This window comes from Pan paniscus, chromosome 8 (assembly GCF_029289425.2).
Source record: "Pan paniscus chromosome 8, NHGRI_mPanPan1-v2.0_pri, whole genome shotgun sequence".
NCBI classification, from domain to species: Eukaryota; Metazoa; Chordata; class Mammalia; order Primates; family Hominidae; genus Pan; species Pan paniscus.
Window position 1 is genome coordinate 115,478,250 of NC_073257.2, and position 22,849 is coordinate 115,501,098.

Sequence of the window (22,849 nt, forward strand, 5' to 3'; positions counted from 1 at the left end):
GGTTATCATGGTTGGCTTAGGTACCTCAGGGGGCCCAGGAGGTCCCCCCTCCATAAGGACGTCAAACTTCCAGGAGGGCCAGTGTTCCTAGTGTGGGCCAGGAACAGGACAGGGAGACCTTGTGATGGCGGGGCAGGGAGCCTGTTCGTAGGGAAGATGAGGAGGCAGGGGCTGCCTCTCACACCTCCAGGTTCTCATTCTAAGTTCTGGGGAGGGAGCGCCCCACCTGCTAGGGTCGGTCCTCTCAGCCCTGCCTGCCCTGGCCTGGGCTCTCCCAGCCTCCCAGCCCTCTGCCCCCTCAGATGGCTTTTTGTTTTTGTTTTTTTTGCATCCATCAGAGACTGCACCTCTGTGTGGCAGGCAGGGCATGGGTTTTAGTCCTGGCCACTGACCAGCTGTGTGGCCCTGACCGAGTCGTAGCCCCCTGGAGCCCAGCTTCCATTTCTATAAAATGGTTGTTTGGGGAGGGAGGGGCAGACTTTCTGTGTGACTCGGGAGTTCTTCCGTGAGGGCTGCCAGGGGGTGGTGTGCCAGGACCTCAGGCTGGGCCTTTGTGCTGGCCTTGCAGTGGGCGTGTGGGGAAGTCACTGTCCCACTATGGGTCTCCACTACCCAGTCACTGACCCTGGGAGACCCCTTCTGTGTGGGAGGGAGCGGGGGCTGGCTAGTGGGCCCCCCAGCCAGGGATCCCAGAGGCTGAGGGTTGGGGAGAGGAAGCCATCATCTCATTACCTCTGTCAGTGCAGGGGTGGCTGCTGCTTCCCTTGTGCACTCGGGTCGCTGTGATTGTGAATAAAAGTGATTTCGTACCAGCCTGAGGGCGGTGCTGTGCGCAGAGCACTGGGGAAGGAGGGCCAGCGTGTGCGTGCACATGTGGGGGCAGGCTGGGGTGTGGAGGCCTGGTGTCCTGGATACTAGGGGAGTCATCAGGAGCTGTGGCCCTTCCCTGAGGGGTAATTGCAGGCCTCTGAGGCTTCAAGGTGGGCTGGGGCAATCAGGGAAGACTCCCTGGAGTCGGGGGCTGGAGCGTGACTTGGGGCTAGAATGCCAGGTGAGCCTTGCAAATTGGGAGAGGCTACTGCATCTGTGAGGAGCAGGGTGTGGTGGGGAAGGTGCCCTGAGATGGGGCTTCTCCTTAAGGCTGAGCAGGGCTCAAATCTGCCGCTTGTAGGGGGGGTGCGCAGTGCCACCTAGGGGCTAATGGGAGGATGACAAGTGGTCAACTCAGGTCATCAGGGGCTGTGCTCTGAGCTCCCCAGGAACAAGGCTTCCACCCCTCTCCCCAGGCTCAGACCCCCACATCTGGAGGGAGCTCAGCTGTGTTCCCACTGGTGGGTGCAGAGGCCTATACCAAATGGGTGGTGCCACTGAGGAGAAAAGGGAGGCCTCTGGATAGAGTCCTTTAGAGAAGTGTTCTAGATGCGCTAAGTGATCCGAGTGGTGGGGAAGGCTGAGGGGAGAGGGGTGGTGGGGAGGAGGCAGCCAGACTGGCCCCAAGGTCTAGGCACAGTGTTGGAATTGAGCTCATTTGGCAGCACCAGGCCTCAGAGGCACGTGGGATACCTGCCTGCCCATCCTGTTCCCGGGAGGATGCTCAGGCTACCCAGCCTCTGCATGGCCTTGCACAGCCATGGCCTGTTCCTTGCATCAGGGTTACCTGGTCCTGCTTACTGGGGTCCAGCAAAAGCAGGAGAGGGTCGGGGGGCCATGCTAAGGAGCCAGCTAGGCCTGCTGGATGTGGGTCCTTGGCCCCAAGATCTGCATCTTTCAAAGCCTTGGCCACTGCCCAGAAAGCCTCCCAAAAGTGGGGAAGAGGCTGGAGGAGCTTGACCACGGCTCTCACCAAGAGTGAGAGCTGGCTCATGTCTGTAATCCCAGACTTTGGGAGGCTGAGGCAGGAGGATTGCTTGAGCCCAGGAGCTTGAGACCAGCCTTGGCAACATAGCAAGAACCTGTCTCTACAAATAATAGAAAAATCATCTGGGCATGGTGGTGCGCCTGTAGTCCCAACTACTCAGGAGGCTGAGGTGGGAGGATCGCTTGAGTAAGGGAGGTCGAGGTTGCAGTGACCTATGATCATGCTACTGCACTCCAGCCTGGGTGACAGGGTGAGACCCTGTTAAAAAAAAAAAAAAAAAGCGAGAGCTTACCTACCTGCCCCCACCCTCCAGTGTCCTTTCTTTCAGAGGGCCCTGGGATCCTGAAGTCCACTTTGCAATTTGGGATAATGGGACATTGGCTGTTCAGCTGGATGGGTGTTTTTGGTGACAGGGAGAATTAAGAGGTGATTCTGTTCGGTTAAAAAGGCCCAAAACTTTATTTAGTTTTCAGGGAAATATAAGATGCATGTAAACATAAAATACAAAACAAAACCCAAATCTTACAGTCTAGAAGCATGCCAAGACAGAGCATTTTCTGCAGACCAAAGAGTCCCGTCAAAGTGATAAAGGACACCTGGAAAGTGGCAGGCCAAGGGGCTGGTCCCTTCCCCAAGGGCACTGCATTTTTGTGATGAGATTAAAAACAAACCAACTCCACTATTAAAAATGCTAGAAACATGGAGATAGTTTAGCACCACCATTGATTCTGGAAATATTTCAGCACTCAAATCGACTGCACTGAGTTTAATGTCCTTTCTCCAGTTTCTCTGCTGAGGAGGAAAGAAGGAAAACCTGGAGGAAGGGCTCCTCCTGACCCCACAGAGCCCACTAAGAGCTGGGAGGGGAATTCCATGAGGAATTCTCCAAGGTTCTGGAGCTCCAGAGACATCCACCAGTCCCCACTCAGCCATGCAGTCCACATGCTCACGCTTCAGGGATTACTGAAGTCTGCCTTGCCCGGGAGTCACTTCCTGCAGACCTCTGAGTACCTGGCGGGGAAACCCATTTCCCATCCTGTGTCTTGGATTTAAAGAAAACCTGTTGCAGAAAATGAGTTGTAAATTCAAGGAGGGTGCCTGTTTTGCCGTTCTTTCTCTGCAGTAAACTCTTATGGGGAGTGTGCCTTGGTTATAAGGCAACGCAAAATGGTAGGGTATATCCATGGATGAATGTTCATCACACCCAGTCTAATTCATACCAGGTGGCAGGCTCAGCAAACTGAACCACCACAGGTGTCAGAGATACTTGAGAATGACTGGTACCAACAGGACGACAAAGGAGGTTGCCTTCCTCCCAGATGTGCCCAATGGAGTCTGAACTCTGGTTCTAATTTGTGGAGGTGGGTCCCTACTGTATGACCCATTGTGGTCACTGCTCTTTGAGCCATACAACTTGAGAGACTGGCTTTGGATTGGACAGTCAAAGGGAAGTGGGCAAAACCAGCTGAGAACCCGGGAGCTGGATGCATATATTCTGGAATCAGGGCCTGCAAACTCAAAGATTGGTTTGTGGCTGGTGACTTCTCTCTGCTAAGTAAATCAATGACCATTCATTGAGAACTGATGGGGACCCAGCGTGTGGCCCAATGAGTGGCAGTTTTTTCCTAGCCAGCTTCTGTGGCCAAATTTGGAGGATTTTCCAACCTGCTGTGGCTGGACCCTTGGGTGTTAAATCACTAAATTCCCTTTCTACCTGCTCTCTTCTTCCTGAAACACTCAGAGCTGACTTCTTCCTTCTTTCTAATCAACAAAGACAAAACTCCAAGCCCCTTTTCAGCCTTCACACAATTTTTCTTTCTAGAAGACATCCGCTTCTGGAAGCCTCCTTCCCTAATGAAGGGACAGTAGGCCCTAGCTACCGCAAACATGCACATGCTCTTCTCACCAACGTGCCTCTCACTTGCCTCTAACGTGCTCGAGCCATCCTTTTGTTCTAAATAATTCTTCCTCCCTCCCTCCCTTTTTTCTCTTTCACCTCTTGAGGCTCAGCCTATTGGCCAGGATGGAACTGGGAGCAAGGCAGGGACCTTCAGTGCAGGGGACCCCATTCTCTAAGGCCACTGAGTTCTAGGACTGGAGTAGGAGAGGGTGCTGATTGTCAAGGTTAAGTGCAAACTTGAGATTTTAAAAAGACAGGATTGGGGAAGGGGGACTGCATGCTAATCCCAACCTTATAGGCAGGCTGGGATCAAGATCTTGGAAGGTAGGGCCCTCCACCCAGTCTGTAAGCACCAGTGTGCCCACCTTATGGCCTGGGGACCCAGGTTTGCAGGAGGGAAGTTAACAGTGGGGCTGTTTTTCCCCAAAGCTGTGGGTCACTGGTCCTGTCTTCTCACTGGCTCTGATCATGCAGCTTGGGAACCACAGAGACATGAGACTGCACCAAACAGGGCTGATGATTTAGCCAGAAACTCAGGAAGGTCTAGCACAGCCCTCCACACACTTCCCAGGAAGTGTTTGGTCTGGCCCTGCAGTTGGGACTAAACTTATATGCACCTGCAGGTCTTGTTGGGTGCACCGTGAGCAAGTTCTCACCCCAACCACCTGACCCACCCTCTGAAACAAGGACGAAAGCGCTGGCAGCTTTTATTATAAGGGGCTTCTCATACCCATGGCATGGCTGAGGGGTGGGAGTCAGCCTGCTCGATGACACGTCTGCAGGGGGTGACCTAACTGAACCAACTCAGTGTTTCTATTCCCAGTGGCATCTCTTTTGCACATCTTCATTTTGGAGCCTGGGATGACTGCCTAGGCCACTTATGCTAGACCTGTTAATGCCAGTGTGAAATTTCCAACTAAATACTTAATAAAATAATTACAAAAAGAAAAAAAAAATGACACATTGCACTCTCCAGCCAGAATGATGTGTGTGAATGACACACTTGCTGCCAGAAGCTGTGAGTCCCTTGGGACCTGCCCATTGCCAAGGACTTGTTCAATGGAGACAGCTTGCCGGGTATTTTTTTTTCTCTAACCCCATGTTATTTAGTTCAAGTGGGAAGTTACCAACACTTGCATACACAGACACACAGACACACAGACACACACACACACACTCACTCAACACATGGCCCTCAAAAAAGTGAGGGAATCTTAATTATTTAGCAATGTGGACAGTTCTCTTCCCAGAGAGCTCTGCATTGAGATTCTCAAAGACTAAATATCTAGATGGATATACGCCAAGGGAGAGACCCGCACAGGGCACAGTCCCATTCCAGGCACAGAGATCTGTGTCTGTGCAGAAATTCACCAAATAGGGGGTTGAAGTAGCAAGCATACAGTACTGGAGGTGGAGGGAACAAGCCACAGGGACGTCCCTGTCACCTTGAGGGGCAGAGCTCTGAGGCTCCAACCCAGAGGAAACTTCCCATTCTGTTGCTTTCTCTACCGGTGCTGAGGAAGGAGGCCAGATTGGTACCTGTTGTGGGAAGTTTTGTCTGCAGAGAAACTTGAATAGACCCCCCGACTCTTCCCGGAGCAGAATTTGTACGGACTCTCTGGGTGTGGAGCCCAGGCAGGGCTCACTTCTCAGGCTGAAGTCGCTGAGATGAATGGGCAGCCCAGGCTCAGCCCCAGGCCCTGCTGCAGGCTTGTGGGAATTGGTGTCTCACCAGGGTGTGCACGGCTCAAGGTTCTCACATCCCCCAAAAAGATCTGGTGACTTCTAGGCTTCCTGCCTAGAAACTGAACTGAGGGCACCCAGTTTTAGAAAGATTCAAACATACACCAGAAGGATCACAGCCCAAACATCAGGACACTGGGGTGAGAGAGGGCTGCTGGGAGTCATTTTTAGGCCAGGTCTCTCTGAGCAGCTGGCTGCACCACAACAGAAATCAAAACAAGGAACAGCTCCCGAGGGCCTGCCTCTGCTCCAGGGACTGGGGCCTAGAGGTCAAGGGCCCCATGCCTGAATCCCTTTCTTCTGGGTGGATCTGGCAGGGACCCCTAGCATCTTCCCAAAGAAGGGGGAGAGGAGAACGCTACAAGATCAAACTCCACCAACCCACCCACCTGTTCCACAGCTAGGATTCCTTCAGCACCCCGCTCCCTGCCTCTTGCTCTCTGAGCGCCACTGGTATTCCCTCCATTGTCCCCAATGAGCCCTGGCATCCATCTTGGTAATATTGCACTTTTCCTGTCTCTCAGATTGTTTCCATTTTTGATTGAGAATGCAAGGTATTTGGAGGGGTAGGGGAAGTGAGTAACCTTAAAGAAATAATATATTAGTTAAATACAATAACAGGAAAAATAGGGGTTATTTTATCTTTTTCCCCTTATTAAAAACAAAAACTACCAAACCAAGGTCTAAACTTAAATAGTCCTACACCTATTCTGCAAACACTAGTAATAGGAAAATAATGCCTGACTGGAATTCCCTTGTCTTTTTTCCTTAGATGATAAAAGTAGTAATATGCCTTGCTGAGGAAAGCAATGGATATAAATGCCTGTAAAATACGCTGCTCTAACATCTGAAAGTGATTAAAATGATTCTATATAATGCCTTCGTCAAGATGGAAAATCAAGGAGGAAGAAAGAGAAACCTTTGGGGCCAGGCTTAGGGTAGACGGGGCTGAGGCCTGGCAAGACAGCCCGTCTACAGTCACTGGACATAGGGGAAACCCACAGGGCATGGGGCACACCTGCTGCTCAGGGTTGCCCCTTTCCAGCTCTCTCTCACTGCCCCCAAAGTCCCATGGCCTGGTGAGAATAGTGAGGAGGAGAGGGGCAACACAGCCAGGTCTGCTGTCACAAAGAGGGATGAGGTGGGGGGAGATGACATTTTTTCCCCTTGCAATAAAAGAAAAAGGTCTTGAAACGGAAAGGAAAACAAAGCACCAAATGCTGCATCTTCGGGCATTATATGAACCTCAATAATGACCTCAGAAGGGCTCATTATGGTTAAAGTTGCAGTATACAGCAATACAGTGTCATTTCACATTTTCAGTCGCAACTCATGGGAAACTAGGTTTGGACACTGCGGAGATTTTGTTTTTCTTTTTCCTTTTTTAGTCCGATCTGGTTTTCCTCCAGATGGGTCAGAGCCCTAGGCCCCCTCCCTCCTCTGCCTGCTGCCGGCAGTATCCTTCAGCATCACAAAGCAGCTCAGTAGCTCAAGGGAAAGGCCCTCTTGCCCTGGCTAGGGCTAGGAGGCCAGGCGCACAAGGCCTGGTACCCCCTGGCCATGTCGGAGAAGGACTGGCATGCACCCTTCTTGCTTCAAGTATTAATATTCTCTTTGGGTTTGCAGGGTTTGTGCTGTGAGTTAGGGGGTGAGGGGGCGAGGTGCGAAGACTGGGGCATGGCAATCCCTGTTCACTGCCCAAATCTACATGCTGTCACCAGATGGCAGCATTCCCCACTTTTCCTGGATGCCTGAGCAACTCCCAGCCATCCTTGGGGCTGGATGTCACAATGTAAACATGACCACACAATAAACTATAATGGCAGTGAGGAGGAGCACGGGATTAATGTAGTGGGGAGATCTGTCATTAACTAGCTGTGGGATTTTGGAAAAGTTGTTTCCTGTCCTTGGGCCGCAGTAACAGGAAGGGATGGGATAGAGACCTCTGAGGTCTCTTTCAGTCCTGCATTTTAATGACTCTATTACTTACAGCACTGGGGGTCAAGGAGAGGGGGTCCTTGGGGGTGCTGGGAGAATGTGGGGGGCAGTGCAGGTGGTGGGGAAGGGCAGGAAAGGCAGGCTCTCGGGAGCACTGTGGTCCAGTCCAACTGAGATGCTCTGTGCTTGGCAGACATGCTCTGCACTCCCTCCTGGCCTGGCTGGCGCACTAGTGACTGAACTGGCTCAGTGCAGACATCTGAGGAGCGAGGCTGCAGGGCCCTCCCCCTGGAAGATAGCTACATTGAAGGTTCTTTACCTGACAGTCACTCTACTTTTAAATTTTATTTTAAATAGTCATAAATTACTTTTTTTCTCTTAATAAATATGTGCTGTTTAAAAATGAGAAAAGTATATACTGCATCTTTAAGTAATGCACTTTGCTCTCTGGGTTTTTTCCATTCTACCTTATTTAAAGTGCATTAATTAAAAAATAATGAACCACTTCTTTATCATTATTGTTCAAATAAGTACAAATAATATTAACATGAAGACACTAAACCACTACCATTAGTACTGCAATCTAGCAGATTAACTCAACATCCTGCTCTATTTAATACTGTCCAGCAGAAGAAAATAACTAATTTCAATTTTAAACAAACTCACAAAACAAAAGGAAACAAAACAATCTCACCACAGGCCTTTGACAAAGAACACGAGCCATTTGCTCTAGCTGCCAGGCATCAGTGTATGGCGAGGGACAGGGGCTTAGGGTTGCCCAGGCAAGGCCTCTGGGATGGGGTGTGGTGGGGTAGGGGTGGGGGTGGGTTTTGAAGGCACTGAGACACTGGGTCCCATGCTGCCCTGCCTGGGTGGGGAGCAGGGTGAGGGAGGGCCTTTCCTCCTCTATAGAAAACACCAACCCCCAGTCCAGGGACCCTGGCAGCTGAATCGGTGGCTGTGAGGCCCAATCTGTCCGAAATCAAAGGCACGTGTGGAAATCCACTCCCAGCGAAGGGGGAGTCCTTGGGGGAAGCCGGCTGGGCTTCTGGAGGGTCCCCTCTGAAATGTCAACAATTGAAAAACACAACCCAAAGGTGACAGAGGACCTACAGGGAACTTTATTCTCTCGCTTCTGTCTTCACTGGGGCACTGCCCCTCGGGAAGACCAGGTTGGCTCCTGGCACAGGGATCCTCCATCTTCTTGGGCACCTGTGGCATTGCCAGCAGGCCAGAGGGGGTGGCTGGCGGTGTTGGCTCCAGTCTGACCCAAGGGGCCAGCCGGGTCCCCCCTCTGCCCATAGTGGGGACAATGGCTGCTTCTCCATGCTTCATACGTAAGGCTTCCAGCCCTGCCCAGCTGGGGAACACACGCAGAATGGCGGTCACCCAGCAGGCTGGGAGCTGCCTTCTCTCCAAAAGTCTGGCTCCTGAACACCTTCCTCCTTCCTGGGGAGGGTTTTTGCCCCTCTGAGGTTGTGCAGGAACCAGAAGAACAGTTTCTCTGCTTCACCATGTCTGCAACCTGGGGCTTGCCTAGCCCCAAATTTTTCTGGCAGGCGCCAAGCTCCAGCACAGTCCACACAGTGGAAACCAAATGAAACGACTTTGGCTTGTGGAGGGGGAAGAATGTGAAACAAAAACAAAAGCAAAATCACCCACCCACAAGATACAACAGAAACCCCATCCACTACCCATCCCCTTCCCATGTGAGGCCGACCACCCAGGCCCCCAAACAACCCCTAAAATAAGACGCAAACCAAAGGCCTGACATATAAGCCCCAAATCAACAAACCTCTCCCGAAACATGCAAAGGAACTGCCCGCCCAGAAATACCCAAAATAGTCTGTGCAGATTAGGAAGAGACCGGTGGCTTCGCCCACCCTCTCTGTAAACTCTGGTACTGTGTCCTCCATGGGGTGCCCCACGGAGAGCGGGCTCTCTTCTCAAGGCCAAGACAGTGACAGTTACGAAAGATGGTCTTTGCTGGCACCTGGGAACTGCTTTTTCTTCAACTAACAGTGACAATGGCCTGGCCCAGAAGCAGGCTTGAGGTCAGAAGACACCCCCAAGCCCGAAAGCCAGTGGTGGCTTCTAATGTACCCACCTGTGGTAGGCAGTGGCAATGCCCAGGAAACCAGCACAATTCACAAATACAGCTTAGGACAATACCAGGGATACCTGGGGTGGCAAGATGCCAGCAATCAAAACTGGGCCAAGCAGGGGCAGGACACTGGAGGCCCCCATGACCTTGTCTTTTCCAGATCTGTAGCAAAGGCACAACTGGGGTCTCCCACATGGCCTGTCCCAGATGGCATGTAATCCATTGGTGAAGTCCCTATGGTGCACAGGATATCTCAGCTTTCTTGGCTCTGGGTCCCAGGCCTGGGACTCCCTGGTCCATTCCCTTCCTCACTCAGTGTGGGCACCCCCATCCCCTACCTTCCAGCTGTGGGATGGCTTGGACAGGGGGCATCTTTGAGGTCACCCATTCTGCAGTGTTGAATGTTGTCCACCCCCCCACCCCCCACCCCCGTTTTTTCCTTTCCCTTTTGTTTGTCTCACCGCTCATCCAGTGGGCGGCCAGAGAGGCACACTGAGGCTGGAAGAGCCCAGGCCCTCTGCTAGTTCTTTTTCTCAAGGTAGTTGGAAGGCACCCAGCCTTTGAAGGGCTTCACACCATCCAGGATCTGGCAGTACCACCAGCCATTAGGGTTCCTCTCCAGAACCTCCATGGACACCCCCTCCTGGAAGCCTGCTGTCTCCTCATCCCCCTCGTAGTCTGCGATAGAGACGTACACATCTTTGAGGTTATTGTGGATGAACTGAGACTTCTCAATGGGCTTGGGGCGCACAGGGGACACGGGGATGCTGTTGCGCTGGGCGGGCAGTAGGGGTGAGTCTGAACCCTGGCTGGCAGCCCGTTCGGCCAGGCGGCCCTTGGCCTCGGCGGCAGCAGAGCGAGCAGTGCTAAAGGAGGAGTTCCGTCGGACGCCTCGGAGGCCATCAGTGGCCGTGAGTGACTCATTCCTCCGCAGGGCGCAGGACAGGTTGTTGTCCTTGGGTGGCGGGGACACAAACACCGACTGGGGCCTGACCGCCACCTGCCGCACTCCGTTCCTCATCTTCACCGCTGGAGTGCCTGAGGTCTTGCCGAAGCCCCCGGGAGGTTTGGAGGGGATGGGGGGCGTGGCCTTCTTGCTCTGGTTGACGGTGTTCAGTGCTTGGACGCGCCTCTCGATCTTCTCCAGGCTGTCTGACTTGCCTTCGTTCTGCCTGCCCTTGGCGGGCACTGTGTCCAGCTCTTTGCCAGAGGGGTCAGGTTGCTCGTTCTCATCCAGCACCAAATAGTGGGAAGGGGCCCAGCCCTCCAGCTCCCCAAACCTCACATACCACCATCCGCTCTCCTGCTTCTCCAGCACCTGCACCTCCACGCCCGCGGGGAAGCTGATCTCCGAGTCCTGGACCTTCTGGTAGGCGCTGCATGTCATGTACGAGGTGGCTGGCCCTTCCCATTCCTTCTTGGTGGGACATGGGGGAGTGGTGGCTGGGAGGGTGATGAGGTCGGATGAGCTTCTCCTAGATCCCTCACTGGGAGCCTCGGAGGCCGTCTGCGGGGGCAGCTCCGAATCCTCACTCTTGGAGCCCTTGAGCCCTCCACGGAGCTGGCCTGTGGGTCTCAGCTGGCGCCGTAAAGTGCTGATGTCCATCTTCTCTTGGCTCTGCGACTCTGCTCGGTTCAGGAATGGCTTGGGCCGGACCGATGGCTTGGCCCGGGCACAGGAGGTCAGCCCAGCATTCGCATCAGCATCCTTCTTTGCCCTGACCTTGGGAGTGCCGCGGATGCCTGCGTCCGAAGCAGAGCGGGGCTTCAGGTCGCCACTGGTTTTGGACAAGGAAGAGGAGGAGGAGGAAGAGGAGGAGCAGCAAGTGGTGTTGATGGTGATGGATGAGGAAAAGGAGGCTGAGGAGTGGTTCTTCCCCAGTTCTGCCTGGGCATTCTTCTCTGCCTTGAGCTTTAGGAGTGATGATGACTTGGGGGAGCCTGATTTGGGGGAGTTTTTCCTGGTCAGGGACAGCGAGGAGCTGCCTGGGGAGTCGCTGTCCCCGGAGGAGCCTCTGGCTGACAGGGTGTCCTCTGCATATGGCCGGAAGCCCTCATTCTCATAGATGGTCTCCTCTTCCAGGGCCACATCCTCTGAAGACTCACCCACCTTGAAGCGGGCCCGCTGCAGAGAAGAGGCCGGCGAGGGCCGGTGGGGCTGGGCAGGCCGCCTCTCCCCTGAGGCTCTGTCCTCCACGGGCTCCTCGCTCAGCTCAGGCTCTGAGTCAAAGCCGAATGCAGGGATGTCATACTCAGGCTCCTCATACTTGAGCTTCCGCGGGGAGTCCTGGCTCTCACTGGCCCCCGTAGGGCCCTCCTCGGCCTCCTTGGGCTTGCTGGGGGGTGCTGGCGGGGGCACCTTGGGCCGGGTCAGCGTGCTTGTGCGGCGGCTCAGGTTGGGCTTCTTGCGCTTATCGATGTATGATGCGGGGGCCCAGCCCTCCTTCTCACCGATCTGCACATACCACCAGCCACCTGAGTTCTTATCAATGACCTGGGGTACGAGTGCAGACAAGCCAGTGAGTTGGGAGGATCTGGAACCCTATGACATCCCAAGGTAGGAGTATCATACTTTGGCTCTGGGATAAATTATCTCTATTTTACAGATAATAAACCGAGCCAATGAGTAAGTGGCCCAAAACCCAATATAGTAAATAATGCACCAGAATTCAAACCTAGGTCTCTATCATCTCATGGTTGGTGGGTTCCCACTTGCCAAGTTCCCTCCCTGATCCTCCATGTCTGTGTTAACAGCCGGGTTGAGCTGGCCCACTCTGCCTCCCCCTAAACTGCACTGTTCCCAGTCCCTACAATCCTGCCAGTAGACTAAGGACACGTATGAAGAAAACACTGCCCTTCTGCTGCCCCTTCCCTCCTTGTACCCTCGATGTTGCTAGGTCCTCCCTTTGAGTTCCTTGAAAGGGTCTCTAGGGTCAGAAGAGAATGGGAAGATGCGGATGAAGTGACCTGGGAGGTACAGGCCCGAGGCCAGAGCCTCTCTGCAGAGCCTTTCCCCAGGGTCCACCCGCTGTGGTCACCTTACTGGAATCCCACTGAAATCCCACTAGCTGAAGAGATTTCTTTGGGTTGATTGGTTTTCTGTAGGAAGGGCAGGGGGCTTTCAGTCATTTCCATGTTAGTATAAACTGGTTTAAGGAGCTTCTTCCTTAACTTCTGGAGATCAACCAATGGCCAAAAGTGTGGCTGCTGGTTGTGCTGGGGTCCATTTGGACTGGGGAACATAAAGGGCAGATAACTGGGGATTGTGGGACACTCCTGGAGGAAAAGGTCCTGGGGTGGGGAAGGGGTAGCGTGAAAACACTGGCACTATGGGAAGAGGGCCAAGGAGGGAGGGAAAGGTGAAGAATGCAAAGGCAAGAAGAGACCAGTCCTCTGCATCCCCCACTAGAAGAGAAAGATTTTCTCCTTCTTTGGGTCCTACATTCTGTCCTTCACCCTGCCCCAGCCCTGTACCTACAGTTCAAGCACAGGTGGCTCCTGAGCCTGACAGTTCTGCCACATTATGCTCTTTACAGACTCTCCTGGAAACCTCAGCACAGAGAGAATGATTTTTCTTGGGAATTTAGTTCCAAGTTCCAGGCATGTGATTTAAAACATTCACATTGGGAATGTCACTGCTTTAGAGGCAGAGACTGCCCAATGAGTCTGACAGGTTCACTTGTATTAGATGGAGTTAACTCAATTACTACACAAAGCCACTCAGAGAATTGACTAAGTTACAGCTCTTCTCTGCTGCCGGGAATACCATGCTCAGCCCCAGCCACAAAATAGAGTGGCATGAATGCTAGAAGACGTGCTGGGGGGTGGAGGGGCGTCCCAGGATCTATCACCCTGTTTTGCAGAGAGAAATGCTTAAAGTTGGGGGTGGCGGGTGAGAGAAGTGACTGCATCAAAGGCCAGGGGTCATGTGGTGTGGACTTGGCCAGAGCCCAGGTCCCCAGTATCTCAGTCTACCTGCCTGGTCCACATCCTCCTAACAACACTTCCTGATGTGGGTTCTGCAGGATCCTGGCCCTGAGATGTTCCTGGGAGAGAAAGCTTGTGGGGTTGGGCAATGCTGTCTATTCTAGACCCCTTGTAGGTGACACTCCCAGTGACATCCTTGTATCCTAGGCTCTGGGAAGCCCTGCAATTAAAACAACAAATGGGTTGGATTTTGTTTAATCCACTGTCCTGCAAGCTCATTTGACCACAGAAGCCCTTTGTTTCAAGGCCCCCCTGTCACAAGCTCCTGCACATGCTCTGGGAAATGTTGTGAGACAAGCCCTGTGAGCTCAGGGTGGAGCGTGAGAGCTGGGATCTAGTTTAGGCCTTGGCACTGGCCAGTGCCAGGCAGATGCTCATCTTTGTGGGGCTCATTTCTGTACCTTTCCTGCCTGCCTGCCCCTCAGGAATCTTACTAGCAAGGCCTAAAATGGGAAATGCAGTAGGTCTTCCACCACAATGAGTTAAAACCCTCGGCCTCATGGCCCGAGGCTTACCTCTGCCTTCTGTCCACCCCGAAAGCTGATGCCATCGGAAATGCACGACTGGAATTCGGCAATGGTGTAGTACTCCACCTCAACAGAAGGGGGCTCTGGTGGCTTTGGCAGTTGGAACCCCTAAGGTTAAGGAACACACAGTGGGCAAAACCCGCCTAAATCAGAAGAGTAACTTGGCCAAGGGTTGGTCCCCACTCAGTCCCCAGGGGGTGCGGATGGCCGTTTACATCAGCTGGACAGCAGCTGGCCTGAGTACGTATCTATCATGGGAGTCTCAGGGTATATATCGCCAGGGGACTACTCTGATGAGGCTTTCTAATAATACTCAGGACTCACGGAAGACTTGTCTGAGCTATCAAAATGCTCACATTACTATTACTATCATCATCATCATCATCATCATCATCATCATCATCATCATCATTACTCTGAGATAGGGTCTTGCTTTGGGACCCAGGCTAGAGTGCAGTGGAGTAATCAGAGCTCACTGCAGCCTCCATATCCTGGGCTCAAGTGATCCTCCCACTTCAGCCTCCCCAGTAGCTGGGACTACAGGCACACACCACCACACCTGGTTAATTTTTTTTTTTTTTTTGGTAGAGATGGGCTCTCTCAGGATCTGGAAGAATTTGCTAAAAAAAAAAAAAAAAAAAAGGCTCTCCCTCTCCCTCCCCCTCCCTCTCCCCACGGTCTCCCTCTCCCTCTCTTTCCACGGTCTCCCTGGGATGCTGAGCCGAAGCTGGACTGTACTGCTGCCATCTCTGCTCACTGCAACCTCCCTGCCTGATTCTCCTGCCTCAGCCTGCCGCGTGCCTGCAATTGCAGGCGCGCGCCGCCACGCCTGACTGGTTTTCGTGTTTTTTTGGTGGATCCGGGGTTTCGCTGTGTTGGCCGGGCTGGTCTCCAGCTCCTAACTGTGAGTGATCCGCCAGCCTCGGCCTCCCGAGGTGCCGGGATTGCAGACGGAGTCTGGTTCACTCAGTGCTCAATGGTGTCCAGGCTGGAGTGCAGCGGCGTGATCTCGGCTCCCTACAACCTCCACCTCCCAGCCGCCTGCCTTGGCCTCCCAAAGTGCCGAGAGTGCAGCCTCTGCCCAGCCGCCACCCCGTCTGGGAAGTGAGGAGCATCTCTGCCTGGCCGCCCATCGTCTGGGATGTGAGGAGCCCCTCTGCCTGGCTGCCCAGTCTGGAAAGTGAGGAGCGTCTCTGCCCGGCCGCCATCCCATCTAGGAAGTGAGGAGCGCCTCTTCCCGGCCGCCATCCCATCTAGGAAGTGAGGAGCGTCTCTGCCCGGCCACCCATCGTCTGAGATGTGGGGAGCGCCTCTGCCCTGCCGCCCCGTCTGGGATGTGAGGAGCGCCTCTGCCCGGCCGTGACCCCGTCTGGGAGGTGAGGAGACTGTCTGCCTGGCAACCGCCCTGTCTGAGAAGTGAGGAGCCCCTCCGCCCGGCAGCCGCCCTGTCTGAGAAGTGAGGAGCCCCTCTGCCTGGCAGCCGCCCCATCTGGGAAGTGAGGAGCGTCTCCGCCCAGCAGCCACCCCGTCCGGGAGGGAGGTGGGGGTCAGCCCCCGCCAGGCCAGCCGCCCCCGTCCAGGAGGGAGGTGGGGGGGTCAGCCCCCCGCCCGGCCAGCCACCCCGTCCGGGAGGTGAGGGGCGCCTCTGCCCAGTCGCCCCTACTGGGAAGTGAGGAGCCCCTCTGCCCGGCCAGCCGCCCCGTCTGGGAGGGAGGTGGGGGGGGGTCAGCCCCCCGCCCGGCCAGCTGCCCCATCCGGGAGGGAGATGGGGGGGTCAGCCCCCTGCCTGGCCAGCCGCCCCGTCCGGGAGGTGAGGGGTGCCTCTGCCCGGCCGCCCCTACTGGGAAGTGAGGAGCCCCTCTGCCCGGCCAGCCGCCCCGTCCGGGAGGGAGGTGGGGGGGTCAGCCCCCCGCCCAGCCAGCCGCCCCGTCCGGGAGGGAGGTGGGGGGGGTCAGCACCCCACCCGGCCAGCCGCCTCGTCCGGGAGGTGAGGGACGCCTCTGCCCGGCCGCTCCTACTGGGAGGTGAGGAGCCCCTTTGCCCGGCCAGCCGCCCCTTCCGGGAGGGAGGTGGGTGGGTCAGCCCCCCGCCCGGCCAGCTGCCCCGTCCGGGAGGTGAGGGGCGCCTCTGTCCAGCCACCCCTACTGGGAAGTGAGGAGCCCCTCTGCCCGGCCAGCCGCCCCGTCCGGGAGGGAGGTGGGGGGGGTCAGCCCCCCGCCTGGCCAGCCGCCCCGTCCGGGAGGGAGGTGGGGGGGTCAGCCCCCCACCTGGCCAGCCGCCCCGTCCGGGAGGGAGGTGGGGGGGTCAGCCCCCCGCCTGGCCAGCCGCCCTGTCCGGGAGGGAGGTGGGGGGGTCAGCCCCCCGCCCGGCCAGCCGCCTCGTCCGGGAGGTGAGGGGCGCCTCTGCCCGGCTGCCCCTACTGGGAAGTGAGGAGCCCCTCTGCCTGGCCACCACCCCGTCTGGGAGGTGTACCCAACAGCTCATTGAGAACGGGCCATGATGACAATGGCGGTTTTGTGGAATAGAAAGGGGGGAAAAGTGGGGAAAAGATTGAGAAATCGGATGGTTGCCGCGTCTGTGTAGAAAGAAATAGACATGGGAGACTTTTCATTTTGTTCTGTACTAAGAAAAATTCTTCTGCCTTGGGATCCTGTTGATCTGTGACCTTACCCCCAACCCTGTGCTCTCTGAAACATGTGCTGTGTCCACTCAGGGTTAAATGGATTGAGGGCGGCACAAGATGTGCTTTGTTAAACAGATGCTTGAAGGCAGCATGCTCGTTGTTAAGAGTCATCACCACTCCCTAATCTCAAGTACCCAGGGACACAAACACTGTGGAAGGCCGCAGGGTCCTCTGCCTAGAAAAACCAGAGACCTTTGTTCACTTGTTTGTCTGCTGACCTTCCCTCCACTATTGTCCTGTGACCCTGCCAAATCCCCCTCTGCAAGAAACACCCAAGAATGATCAATTAAAAAAAAAAAAAAAAGAAAGAAAACAGGACAGAGGCAGACCCACCAGCAGGGAGAACACCACGTGAAGCCTGGAGTCAGGCTTCCGGAGTCCCGGAAGCCGGGAGAGAGGCGGGGAACAGGTCCTCCTCCCACGCCTTCCCAGGGAACGTGGCCCTGTCAGCACCCTGATCTCCTCGCCCCTAGAACTGGGAGACAACACGTTTCTGCTGTTAAGCCACCCAGTGTGTGGTACTTTGTTACAGCAGCCCCAAAAAATAAAGACACCATTCCATGTCAAGAAAAAAAAAAAAAAAAGAAAAGAAAAATTGTGTTGGGATTTAAATTAGAATTTCATCGAATTTACAGATTAGGGATAAAATTGAATAATACCGAGTCTTCTCATCCATAAATGTACCTTATTTCCATTCTGCCAGGCCTTCAATTCATTTTTGTGATTTTTCGTCATCAAAATATTGCACATTTTAATTAAATTATTCTATTCTTTAAAAAAAAAAAAAAAGAGAAAAAAACTAGAGACAGGGTTTTGCCTGGTCTCAAACTCCCGGGCTCAAGCAATCCTCCTGCCTCAGCCTCCCAAAGTGCTGGAGTTACAGGCATAAGCCACTGTGCCCAGCACAAAATGCTCATTATTAATACAGTAATTTCTAGTCTTACATCTCTGGAGGTCTAGTTTTCAGATGCCTCAATAGCTGAATCTCAAAATGAAAATTAAAAAGCAGAGAAATCTCCTGTAATCGTAGTGCTTTGGGAAGCCCAGGTGGGAGGACTGCTTGAGGCCAGGAGTTTGAGACCAGCCTGGGCAAATAGTGAGACCCCATTTCTACCACACACACACACACACACACACACACAAAAATTAGGTGGACATGGTGTTATGCACCTGTGGTCCCAGCTACTTGGGAGTCTGAGGCAGGAAAATAGCATGAGCCCAGGAGTTCGAGGCTGCAGTGAGCTATGAACAGACCACTGCACTCCAGCCCAACTGACAGAGTGAGACTCTGTCTCTGAAAAAAAAAAAAAAGAAAGAAAGAAAAAGCAGAGAAATCATTCTAACAAAGCACTTGCACACTGCCCTGTGGGAGAGGAAGGAAAGCCACTGTCCTGGAGTCTAGGGGTGAGGGCTGCAGGTGGGACTTCTGACAGCACAGGCAAGGCAATGGAGCACAGTGGTCTCTAGTCTGGGGTGTGTATGTAAGAAGGCAGTGCGGTTGAGTGAGCAAAGTCTTTGGCTGGTCATCATGACAAGGCCAGATAGGCAGGCAAGCACTAAATAAACTCGCAATATTCCGTGGGCCGGGTAGAACTCATTGGAGATCCTCAGTGCTTTTCAGACACTGGCACAGCAGCATCTAAGCATGACATTCAAGGACATTTAGAAGCTGGCTTTGGCCCATGGTTTGTGAGCCTCACCCATTCATTTAACAACTGTTTGTTGTGTGTCTACTGGGTGCTAGACACTGGTCTAAGGCACCGAGCGCCCAGTAGGAAACCGAATGGACAACCCCCTGCCCTTGTGGATTGTGTATTTTTGCTTCGATGGTCTTGTCTCTACTCAGCTAAAATGGACTTTGTACCCCGCTATTTATGTCCTCCCTCATGCAAAGGGGTTCAAATAAAGCAATTGGGAAAAAAAAGGTGGGAGGGATGAGGGGACGGGAAGAAGCTTGGTGTAGCAGGAAGACCTGGAAAGACCTCAACCTTGGGGCTGGACTCCAGTCATAGCAATTTACCAGCTGTGTGGCCCTGGGCAAAAGCCCTTGACCTCTCTGAACTTCAGTTCTCTCATCTGTAAAATGGAACTAATACCAGCATCCTGAAGAGGATCCCTGAGATAACATACATCACTTTGGGCCCAGCGAGGGGCATAGGGAGAGCTCAATAAATAGAAGCTGGAACTCAGCACTCCTTCTGAACTTCTCTTCTTCCCAGCCTTCCTCATCCTTCAAGGCTCTGCATGTCCTAACCCCACCAGTTGAAACTGAGCTGAGGCAGAGTGAGTGAGGGGTGGGAGGAAGCTGGTTTTGAGGGATTGAGTGAGAATCTGCCACCTTTCCTGGCCCCAGGGCCTGGCTGTGCAGCCGTGCATGTGAGCAGACACAGCCCAGGCTCAGCCCAGGCCACATCTCTGGCCAGGTGGGATGCAGCTGGGCCTAACTGGAAACAGCAGCCCTGCCTCAGCAATCCCCACATTTGGTAAGTGTGGAAGGAATTACCCCATTCTTGCCAAAATCAAGTCTGCCTGAAAATAATTAGCCGTGGCTAGGAGAGATGGTTGAGAGGGAGAATTCAGTGTTTGGGTGTGTAAAACTCAGGAGGAAAAAGAGAAACTCCACTGGGGTCCATGGCCAAGGCAAGGAAGGTCTCATCTCCAGGGATGAAATCTTTAAAAACAATATTTTTATGGAGGGCCTACTCTTCCATAGACTGGTGCCATCTCCCTTAGCCAGGGCTGATGTCACTGACCACAGTAACTCTTGTTGCTAAGCCCAGATGTGACTTCAGAATCCTCCTTAACCCAGTGCACCAGGTAGTATTACCAAGCAGGCAAGAGCTGACATAGGAAATGGAAACCTGTTTGCTAGCCCCCCACATAAATCATCTCATTTCATCCTTACAACAGCCCTAAGAGATGGCTAGTACTGTCCCGTCTGATAAATAAGGGCACTGAAGCTTGTAGAGGGCAACTGGCTTACCTACAGTCTCTCCGCCTCTAAGTGTCAGAAGTGGAATCCGAATCCATGCCTGGCACTTGAAGACACACTCTTTCCACTACATCCCACTGCGCTTACTAACAGTTCTTTGTTCCAGGGCTCTCAGCATGCCACCAGCATCGCAGGCACCCCAAGCCCTGGCCCCTGATGCGTATCTACCTGCCCGAGGGTCTGGACACCAGGAAACCCCACCCACATGAACCAGGGACCCTGGCAGTGTTAACCTCTTAAAGCTGGGGCGTGAGCCACTCCTTGCAACTCACACTCCTCCCTGGAAGACATTCACTGATCTGCCCTCTGCCCTCCCAGACTCTGCCATCCACCACCTCCACTGGGCATTCCTGACCAGGGAAAGCTGAAAGGCTTCCAGGCCAGCATGGACAGCAGCCCCATTTCCAGCCCCTGGCAATGCCCTGGCTGGACACTTTTGCCGGGCAGTCTAAATGTTTATGTCTGCCAATGCAGTGGCTGGGATGGATTTATTTAGCTTTGGAGTGCAGTGTGTTTCCGATTATAAACTGTCCAGCCAGGCCCCCAGGAAGGCTGGGATCTGCAGGCTTCCCTCCCTGCCCCTAGCCCCACAAAACTAGAAGCCCCAGCAGGGCTCTGGAAAACCCCTGGATCAAGAGGCTCTGCCGCAAGATAGCCAATTAATCGGGTGGCTATAGCGCATCCACAGAAAAGGAAGGAAAGGGGAGAAGAAATTCAGTACACATACCAGGCTGGATTCTCTGCGTGGTGGAGGTCTTGTCCGTAGGTTCGGGGAGCCTAGAGGAAGAGACATGGCTTCAGAAATCCTAGTCAGACGATGGGCAACAGTACCCATACCTGCCTTCCCTAGGTGAAACTAACTCCTGATCCTTCAAGTTCATGCTTTAGCTCAGCCTTTATGAAGGACTTGACACTCTAAGTCACTATGGGCACTGTGGTTGGGCTTTTTCAAGGGGAAACTATAGACCTTTACCTTGGCTGTGCTTCCAGGGGATCTATGAACACTCTAAAATTATGTGCACTTTTCAAAATGTGCAGCTATGTGGCCATTTTTCGGGGTAACGGGTGTATAGATTTATCAGGTTTTCAAAGTTAGGAGCAGAGACCATGTCTGTTTTTGGCTTACTATTAAATCCATAGAAGCTAGCATAATGCCAGGCAAGAGGAGGTGCCCAGTAACTGTTTCCCAGCTGGTTCCCTAAAAGATTTCAGGCACGAGAGCTAACTTAACCCAGTGGAGCTAAACTAAAGAAAGAGCTTTCCTCCAGATTTTAAGAATGGCTGGACACAAACAAAAGCTAGGTTCCTATAACATGGAAGTTTTAAGCCTCAACAAAAGGCATTATTGGGCCAGAGATGGAGGGTGCCAGACTGCCTGGAGTCTCCTGTAGAAATGAAGATGATTCTTGAAGAACGCCCTGTTGAAACTGCCTGTGTAGAGTGGTAAAGCCTTAGCTCCCAAGTCTCTTAGGTTTCCAGTAACAAGTGGAAAGTCATAGGGAAGGAGCTGCTAAGGCCCAGAAAGACGTTTCTCTACAGACTGTCACTCCATAGGGCAGCCCTGCATATAGCACCCACATTCAACAGCCCAGGGAAATGTGTTTTTTTGATTTTTTAAAAGTCAGCTACACATCATCTGTCTTGATTTATAAAGCCTTTACCATAAGGAAAAGAAAACATTTCTTGCTCTTGGAACGCGTGTATCTGCAGAGTGACCATTGCTGGCTCTCCACTAGAGGAGGGAACGCTACCACCCACATCCTCATGTGATCTAGCTTCCGTGGAGCAGCTGGGAGCAGTTGAGTCATCATACTCCTCTGCCTTCTCCACTCCTGTGATGAGCCATGACACAAGTTGACAGAGTGAGGGTCAAAGGCCAGTCTGTAGCCCAGGAGGAAAACGCCATGGGGGTCCTGTGCACCCCCCTGGCTTTCACGGCACCCATGCCCATTCTCTAAGGAGCTTTGCAGTGAGGACCTAGAGGTCAGCGAGGCTCTTACTGATCTGGGCCCGCTGAGGGGCAATCCTGGCCACAGCTGGAGAGCCCTGGGCCAGCCTGGAGACAGTCCTGTCAGGAACGCCCACGGCACTGCCATTGGAGGCATTGCAGAGGATGGGCAGGCTGATCTCCTTCTTGGCAATGGGGGCCTCATGGCCCTCGCCTTCGGCTGGTGGAGTTTCCTTGTCCCCAGACGCCTTCTTGTTCAGCAGGTTGCTGATCTCCATGATGTTCCCAATGATCTCCACTGGGCCGGCCAGGTTCTTCTTCCGGGTTGGCAGGTCATCCTTGGCCTTCTTCAGGTAGGATGCTGGCGCCCAGCCCTCTTTGCCCAGGTATCTGTGGGGAGGAGCAGGATGTGCTATTGTTAGAGCACTCTGACCTCACAGCCCACTCCCAGGCCCTAGGATCCAACTGGCCTTGCCCAGTGGAGCCTTCCCTACCATGTTCTGCAAGGCTTGGCAATCCCACTACTCTGGAGAGAAATGGCACCGAGGGTAGGTGGAAAAGACACCCAGAACACCAATTCCCACTGCCCCCCCACCATGCTCCTTTTTCTTTGCCTGATCCCTCTTGGGGTGGGCTCTCATGCTCTGCAGTCAGGCAAATGTGGGAGCTTGGGATCAGATTTATCAACTTTTGGGTTGCCCAAAGGAGGACTTCATAATGGCCTGCTACTTCCCAGTCAGTTGAGGATAATTAGAGAGATAAGAAGAAGGTGTGGATGTGGTATGTAGAGGTAAATGGCCTGTAGGAAGGGGAGGTATTATTACAGAGGGAATTGACTCCAGAAGGTGAGAGTCAGGCAGTCTGAGTTCTAGTCTGTGGTACCTTGCACACGTCCCTTCCCTGAAGCTCAGTTTGTGTCTCTTTTGCAAGATGCAGGGATAGAGTCGCTGCTAAAAATGTACCCAGAAGGACAGATACATTGAGATCAACTAAGCTGTCTCCAACATCTTAGCTGGAATGGCTCCTCCATGCCAGATGACTGAATGGGACAGCTGTGGTGCCACTGCAGGGAGAGTAGGTGGATCCTCTATAGACTGTCACAGACCAAGTTCACAAACCAGGCTAAATTTACTGTAGTGGAACAAAGATGCATTATTCAATAAGTGATT

General features: G+C 53.5%; 1 protein-coding gene across 6 annotated transcripts in view; it reads right to left on the reverse strand.

Moving 5' to 3' along the window:
- Positions 1–2,293: 2,293 nt before the first annotated feature.
- Positions 2,294–22,849, reverse strand: part of SH3PXD2A (SH3 and PX domains 2A) — a 261,615-nt gene continuing 241,059 nt past the window's right edge. For all 6 annotated transcript variants that reach the window (XM_034931423.4, XM_034931425.4, XM_034931424.3 and 3 more), the window contains 4 exons: positions 21,733–22,070; positions 20,460–20,509; positions 14,046–14,165; positions 2,294–12,037 (listed from right to left, as the gene is read on the reverse strand). In XM_034931423.4, coding sequence (XP_034787314.1) covers positions 10,064–12,037; positions 14,046–14,165; positions 20,460–20,509; positions 21,733–22,070 — 2,482 coding nt within the window. In that variant the 3' untranslated portion in view covers positions 2,294–10,063. The remainder of the gene's footprint in view (positions 12,038–14,045; positions 14,166–20,459; positions 20,510–21,732; positions 22,071–22,849) is intronic.